We start from the raw sequence: 8780 nt of genomic DNA on the forward strand, positions 1-8780 counted from the left end.
AGCACGTTGATCGATTCCCGGAAAACATTGGGTACGATTAAATTGATTTACGAAATGTTTTTCATTGGATTGTATTTAAAACATGTTATTTTTATCGCATTGTTTGTGTAAATAGATCGAATACTCTACGCGTTGGAATAAAAGAGGAAATAGTATCCATTTGAAGATAAATAGGTATTCTATTGAAAAACTAAAGAGTCAAATCAATATTGATTAATATAATAAACTAATTTATTTTTTATTTTTTGTTATTATTTTTAATTAAAACGATTATTAATTATTAAAAACGTAGTTTTTGCGAGGTTAAATTTTTCTTTTTTCTTACTGATGAGCGATGATAGAACATTTGTCTCATTAGTGTTATCCAAAAAACGACGAAGCTGGATCATGAATAATGATCTCTTTTAAAAATTATATTTCATAATTTTAACCTCGTGAATTTCGTCAAAACATTTGCGGCAGGGGCGTCATTTATACGTTTTCCGCGCGTAAGACTATGGAAAATTGCCGCTTTAAATAACAAAAATAATTTACCACGCTAACTGAAACATCATTGGATTATTTACAATAAAAAATAACTATATAATAATCAGAACAAATTTTATTGAAATACTAAAACACCATTTTTTCTTAAAAAGTAAGCCATTTAAAATTTTTAATTAATAACAAAATACGTTCTTCTGTTTCACCGCTGTAGGTACGTACTTGTTGTGCCTGCGGAAAACTGGCACGTAGACGTCTGACCAAGGTACGGGTTTCAGTATGCGACCTGTCGCAGTGACATTTCGTTAGTAACTGCTTGCACGGAAATCATACGGACTTGGTTTGAAGCGCGCGACAAGACACGACGACCAGTCTTTGGGTTGCTACGACTAACGACGCTATTGCTAAGGGAGCATTACTGCGCGAAAAGTCACCGCAAAATTTTACAGCGATCGTTGTCCATTTTCAACATAAAGGCTTTCACTTTTATTTTTCTCTGCGTCCGAAGACGAAATTCTTATATACGAGGTACAAAAGAATTCGGTTTCTTATAATACTGGAGATTCAAGTATAATGAAATCTTCACTGTCACGATATTTAAATATTTTTTGTACAGGTTTTTTAATTTTTGGTAATGAAAGGGGACCTTTAATTTGGTCTTCTTCTTCTTCTTTTAAAGAGTGTTGGAAGAATGTTATTGTTATTATAAATATAACTATTCGTTTTGAAATTAAATTGAAAAAACGTTTGTATTCCAACAAGTTTGAAAATAAACTAAAACGGTAATTATGAACGCTGATTGAAAAACAGTTGTGCCGCTGCGACATGTCATGCCTTGGAAACTGCACCTGAAACGCGCGGTCGGGATACGTACGCGGCGGTAGATATTGTTACGCGCGTGCACGGCACGGCAGGAGGATGCGAGGCTTTCCTGTCCGTTCGTCGGCGCCGATCAGGTATATTATGCCATCGTTTAATAACCGTCGTTGGTCCGATTTCGTTGTCCTGCGAACGTAAGAAGGGTGCCGACCCGCCGTGATTTGTCACCCCGGTAATGATCCAGGACGCGCGCGCCCGAGCCACCGACCGCGACCAGATCCGACGGACGACCGCTCGTCGCGTTCGCATCAACGTACGATTTTCCCTGTCGCGATCGGAGGGCGACCGATGGTACGATGTTAATTGCCCATGGTTGGATTCCCCAACGTGATCGAGGTCGGCGATGCGGACGCTATTTGACCGATTGACTTGACGTTTTTAAGAAAAATATAATGTACACATATATAACTCTCTAATGGTTTTCTTACGAAAAACCTAGGATCTTAGGTTAAACCGCATCTTGTTACATTCAAAGTAAATTCGAACTGATCACTTTAAAGAGTTCCCTGAACTTAATTTAATTATTATTTTTCAAATTGCCGTCGATGAGTATTTCCGTTCGGTACTTCCATTTGTACTTCATCATCTTCTTCTTCCGTCGGTAAAATAGTTTTCAAGACATCGGTATCGACTGTATCTATAATGGTATTTTTTGAAAACGCACGGTACATAAGCACTCGTGAACATACTCAATTATAAAAGTAAAAATTATAAATCTCTCGATCACCACTTAGGATCGTCTAGAGACGAGTGAACATGTGGTTCGCGTTCGCCATCGCGTAAGGAAAATCGTGCTTTACCAATGTTTTCGTTCTGCGAGTCGTTCGGGCGTCCGGAAGCATCGCAGTTCTATTGTTTAAACTTTTCAACGATTTCCGTTCATCATACTGCCGTCGAATTCGGTTTCGGTGCGTATTTGCTGTACTGCCGCAAACATCCGATGTGTGTATCGCGTCGGTCGATTCGATCGGAAACGTTTTGTTAAACGATTAAAAGTACCGAACGCGACTGAAAAACCGGAACCGCAGCAGTCGATCGTTGTCCGTGTAATTTGCGTTCTCAATACATTTTCCGAAGCCCGACGCCACAAAATCCAATTAAACGTATCTCGGAGTCGGTAGGGACGCCTGGTAGGCTCGGGAAGCAGACGTGCGACTGTTACAAATGATAACGCAGGCGGTGTTTTCAGTGCACACGATTTGAATCTCCTGAAGTGTGTAATGTGTCCTGGGCCCGTAGAATTCGCTCGGCTGCCGGAATGCAACGGGAATTCTCCGATTCAACGGCGAATTCCAATATTACATATATATGGACCGTTGAACGTCGTAAAGTGCACCCGAGACGATTCGATCAGACTTTCTGGGTAGAGATTGATGCCTACACCGTTGTTTCTAAAAATAACCGTAAACAATAGTATTACGTGCCGTGCGCCGAGTTTTTAAACGGCCGTAAATCTACCGTAGTGGGTCGCGTTTCACCCATTGTGTATTCCCGTTTGACGAAGGTAGGTCCAGAGCGTTTTATAATAAAATCTACTCAACGTACTGAGCTACACTATTGCTCAGAGAATGTTATTGAATTCTTAGACCTCGTACGGCTTAGGCTTAAGGAAATCGTTTGAAATCGCGTTACACAAACAGCGCGCGTCATTCGGGTGTTCGTGTACGTTTTACGATACGTGCGTACCGTATCGCGGTAGGTACTATAAAAATAAAAAATAAAAATGGGCGACACGATCAAGCCTGCAGTCAGATCGGTGGAAAAGGTTGCAAGTATTTTTTCGGCGGGAGCACGTGTCATTTGTTATTCGTGGTTCAAACGGCACGTCGATAACGGCGAAAAAATCAATTAATCATGGCGTGTAAATAAAAGACACATTAAGCCGGCAGTAAGTAGTCATATTAATAAAAAAGAAGGGTCGGTCGTATACGGCGAGACCTGGCAATAATCCTTCGAACGGCGGCCGCGGCGGCGGTAAGCGGACGAGGGCCCACCACCGCCGTACCGCGGGGACTTTGGGACGCGAGTATTTTCGCACTATAAAAGAGGTTTTGGTTTTGATAGTCTAATAAATTACTCGCCGGTAACCCTCATCGACGAGGATTTGTGCAAGATTGATGGGAAAAGATAAATGCGAGAAAAAAGAACGAAGAAGGAAAGAAATATAGGAAAAAACACGACGGCGGCGGCGGTATAGAGGAGTAATAATAATAGTAAAAAAAAGAAAAAAAAAAAATGACTAAGAAAATATACACTACACATATACTCTCTCCGCGTTACGCGCGCCGCCCATAAACATTTCACTTATAGAACGGGATTTTTTATCTGATACGTTGTTTAGTTGAGGCGAAAAAAAGTCATATTTATATGCACGCGCCGACTAAATCTCCAGCGCGACCCTCCTCGGGCAGACCACCCTCGTCATTTTCGTCGTTGATAAACAAGTCTTGCAATCTGGTCATGGACGTAATCTCTTCGATATATTATCATCACAATACGGACCCGGCGCATCACGGGGCCGGGGACGGTGCCACATGATCCACCGGATACATCATTATTATATTATTATTTATCATGTTACATACGATCGCGTATGAATTATGTCGAAAACCGTGTGTTGCAGGTGCATCATTGTGACATAATTTAATAGCCGGCGGGCCCGAGGACGCGGATTAGTACGTGATTAAATCATCTGCATTAACTATACTATGAACACGCGTGATTGACTCACAGTACATTTCTAAGGGTTATGTTTATAAATACAACAAAAGCTTTTGCATTATCCAATGAATGTATACAGGTGTGCATGTGTCATAACTAGAGAGCGGATCTTTAGGTTTTTACGTATTTTTATTGGTTTTATGCAGATTTACAAGGATAAAAAAATGTGGACGATTTATCCATCATAGAGTTCGTAGGAAAACATTTATTTTGCATATTTTAGCATATTTTGGACATTAAAGAATATTTAGCCTATTTTTCATATTTTTGAATATATTCAATTATTGTTGATAAAAATGCATATTTTATTAATTTCTCGATTTGTGATTTTTCTAGGAAAAAAAATTTAATCATAATATCTATATTCCTATATATGGAACTGTTATCCAATTTTTTTGATTTAAATAATTTATCTTTTACCAAGGAATGGTGCATACAAGTTGTTCATTATTTTTATTCAACTATTTTGTTTTTTATATATACTTTTATTATATTTATAATCCAATGTACCTATGAACTGTTTTAAATTTTTATATTTAAATATTTTATCTGTTACCAAAGGAATGGCCCATAACAATAATTTAATGTTTTTATTGAACTATTTTAGAAAAAAAAACATATTATCGCATATTTACAAGTTAAAGGGATATTTTAGAGTTTTTTTTAGAGCATACTATCTGCATATTTACAAGTTTAAGGAATATTTAGAGATCATTTTAGGGTTATAGAGAATCATATTTTAAGCTTTCAAAAACCTAAAAATCCTCTCTATAGTTATAATGCTAACCGAGATAATTTTTGTTATTGGGGCTTCGTGTCTGACGTAAAGATTTAATTGGTTAGGATTATTTTTTTTTCTTAATTTTTTCTACTTAAATAAACAGATGCTGTCGAAATGGTTTTATATTTGGAACATGTTTTATTTATTTTCATATAATTAATATTCCTTCACTTCTTTTCCCAAAATTTTGAACGTCTACGAATATCAATTGCTCGAATGGTCTGCTTGTCTGCGTTTCTATTCAAAGATTTAATGGAATTAAGTTTCGCAAACTATAAACTTATTTTTGTTTTAAAAACTTTTGGAATATATTTATATGCCATTTTTATAGTGTTAAACTTTGAACTTATTTAAAATTAATACCAACTTTTCAATATTGATCGCACATTTTCTTTTTCTCCTCGTAAACTTTGATAACATTTTAATTTAAAAAGTTCAATTCCAACATGGTGGTATCCGACAGTATATAATAAATGTATTTATATTTTACAGGGTAGAACACAAAATATTTTTAAGTACATCAACAAAAATATACTTAATGATTATTTTAAAATCGTACAAATGTGTATTGAAACACTATTAATGATTGTTTTTAAATTTAAAAACAATTTATTATTATATATTAAAAATTATGTTGAGAGAAATTTGCTAATATATTGTAGACCTGATAACCAAGAAATGTTCATAATAAGATATAGTGGTAAAGGTAATTTTAATGTTTTGGGAATATGTTGTGAATCATTTTGTGATAAAATGGCATGTTTTAAAGTACTAGTAAATTTTATCCTCGAGTTTAAAGAAATAATTGAGAAAATCGAAAAACCTTTTTAAATGTTAGATACATTTATATTTTAAGATTTGCTGTTCAAGACATTTAATATAATTCTACTAACCATAAAAGTATAATAAAACATACAAATATGAAATAAATACATTCTTTTTTTTTTTTTACATAATTAAATATTAGAAATATTTATAAACCTTATAATAACAAATTAATTAAAGTAATTTATATTTCATATCAACGAAATAACAACGTTAAAGTTGGAATTTTTAATGTAGTTTAGTTTCAATTTTCGTTGCTTATATTATAATTTTAAACTTCTCAACAAATAACATAATCATACTAGTTGTCAGATCTTGATTGTTCTAGCATTCTTATTAGAGTTACTTAATACCTTTTTGCTAATTTAATACATAAATAATTTGATTTTTTAGAATAATATAACATTTTCAGCTATGTTTTCAGTTATTTGAATACCAACATATTCCGTATACATTTTAAATAGCATAAAACGCATTTTATGCAGCTAGAGATTATTTTCGTAGTAGAAAACACCGAAATTTGATAATTGATAATTTGATTTCAGTAAAACTAAATTATTTTTATTATTGCACCTCGCAGTTAAATATTTGATCCTTGGACGTAATGTAAGTACGAAGTATGTTTAACTATCTACATTGGCGTAGTAAGGGGTTTGATGGGTTGTAATCCCCTCTCTTATAAAATGTCTCTTTTATTTTGTAAAATATACATTAATTTAAAGATTTAGGTATAGTTTTATGTCATTAACAAGTGGCTGCCAAGGTTTTTTTTGAAAACATAAATTGCCTGCCATGAGACCCCATATAAAATCTCACCAAAACTTAACTTGTCTGCCATGAGATTTCATACGAAATCTCAGGCAATATTTTTTTATTAATTGAATTCTCATAGTGGATCTCAATTATTAGGATTTTCAAAATGTAATTCAACTATACGGTGTGTCCACTACACGCCTGTTTTGATAGCATATGAAAAATATTTTTTTTTAAGGAGTTATGGCATACCGAACATTTTTGATAATAAACCATGTTGGTTGATATTGATACTTTGATAATATAAGTACAATATTATCAATTTTGATACTATAATAAATATGAATCGTAAGAATCATCTACACAAACAAATTTATTTTGTCATGGTACCTAATCGCGTTAGTTTTTAAAACTGAAATACATATTATATTCTGCATTATGAATATTAATATTAGATCGGTATTTTTTTTAAATGAAAAATACATGATATTATAATATGATACTATTAGATTTCAGATGATATGATATGATATATGTAAGTTTTTAGGTTTTCTTATTTCAACTTGAACGCAATAATCATCAAAACAATTTATCTCAATACCAATCATACTTCAATACAGTGGCGTAGCCAAAGGGTGGGAGCTATGGGGCTAAAGTACTTCTCTCCTGACAGATTACTATTTGGTATTTAAGTATTTTATAACTTAGGTACAAACTAAATGTTAACAAAAAACGGGTATTGTCTTTGGTACATAAGCGTATTACTTCTGCCGTGATTATCGCTATCTTTTTAGTGGTTATCGTGAACGTTGTGACGAATTTCGTCTAACACTTATATTTTATAATCAGTATAGTTTTTATATTATGTCGCAGCGATGCTACCGCACCCGACCACTGTTAATGTATTATTATAATAAATTATATTTTAATAAACAAAATTTAAATAATTTTAAAATGCTTGAAATACGTTTATAAACTTGGTGGTGGGTAAGGGGAATGGTGAACTCACAAATCATTTCTAACCAAACCTGCCCCGAAAAGTGTTTAGTCCCTTCAATTTAAAAATCCTATCTACGCCACTGCTTCAGTACACTTATTACATATTGCACTACCTGATTAGCTTTAGACATTATTCACATTACCGAGTCATTGTTATGATTATCATAACCATCTTAAATTTTTTTCGGCATCGGCGTTGGATTATTCACATTACCGGTGATATACATATCGCGTAACACGTTTAATAATGTCGGTAGAAAAGTGTTCTATAATGGATACCGTTATACTTATATGTTAATTTAATGAATATTGAACAATTTAACATCGTATTGTACTCGTTTTTAACTTAACCACATCGTATCAACATTTTTGTTACTGTTAAAATAACAAGACTTAATTATTATATCGCGCGTTGATGTTGTATTACGTATTCGCTCGATGCTAGCGATAAGAATACCGTAATGTCGCGAGGTACTCGTTTTGCCTAATCGAAACTCCGTCTAGCCAGACGTGCGCATCGACCGGATTTCTTCGTTACATTAACGTTCGCGTTGCGCGAGATCAAACGATCTCGAACACCAGATTTTCACTCGCAGAAACCGTGCAGTGAACCTGCGTTTAGTACCCAGTCGTACGCGACCACTAACAGGAATAACTAACGTCGGCGTCATTACGAGTTTATCGCACGAATGATCCTTACCGGAATAATGAAGCCCAGCAACGTCCTTGGGCAGCTGATACTTGGACTGTTCTCCGGGCTTGGAGTTCATCGCGACGCAGTCCGTCTGCCGTATCTGAAAACAGAAACGTCTAAAAATGACAACGTCCGGACGAGTGGAAGGTGGGCCAGGGGCGGAAAGGACGGGTAGGGCGGAGTTGGGGAAGGGGTTACGTTTTCGTCGCGTCTAACGTGTGCTTTCTAATGTTCATTTGTACACGTTGTCGTTGTCCGTCGGCGTGCAGTGGTTCGCAGGGTTGCGGGGGGGGGGGGGGGGGTAGGGGATGTTGGCCGGGGTCGAACGGAACAAGGGAATTAGGCGGGGAACGGAAAAACAAGACGGGCGATAGAAAAAAAAAAAAAAAATAAAGCAATAACAATACGTGATTATACGATATTAATTGTACCTCCGGCGACTAACGTGCAGAGAGTATTTACCGGGATTTCGTACGAGCGTTGTCTCCCGGTGGCGGTGACGGTTGATCGGCAGCGGTCAGCGGTGCTGAGGGTCGGCGACGGTGATGAGTTCGCCGGAAGAGCGAATACCGCAATGGGGGTTTTGTGCCGAGCGAGAACTGCAGTGTCGGAATCGCCCGGATCCTGGCTGCGGCCGCGTCGAAC

At 35.9% G+C, this 8780-nt stretch overlaps 1 protein-coding gene across 2 annotated transcripts in view; it reads right to left on the reverse strand.

Annotated features, from left to right (window-relative positions):
- The window catches only part of LOC112679242 (glutamate decarboxylase), an 81826-nt gene that overhangs the window by 51695 nt on the left and 21351 nt on the right, over positions 1 to 8780 (reverse strand). The window contains exons 1-2 of one of the 2 annotated variants that reach the window (XM_025548958.1): positions 8567 to 8656; positions 8142 to 8235 (exon numbers count right to left, since the gene is read on the reverse strand). In XM_025548958.1, coding sequence (XP_025404743.1) covers positions 8142 to 8211 — 70 coding nt within the window. In that variant the 5' untranslated portion in view covers positions 8212 to 8235; positions 8567 to 8656. Of the gene's footprint in view, positions 1 to 8141; positions 8236 to 8566; positions 8657 to 8780 lie in introns of those variants that run through there. The other variant, XM_025548959.1, reaches the window with a different exon arrangement.

Source organism: Sipha flava, unplaced genomic scaffold (assembly GCF_003268045.1).
Source record: "Sipha flava isolate LNK unplaced genomic scaffold, YSA_version1 132_pilon_pilon, whole genome shotgun sequence".
Classification (NCBI taxonomy): domain Eukaryota; kingdom Metazoa; phylum Arthropoda; class Insecta; order Hemiptera; family Aphididae; genus Sipha; species Sipha flava.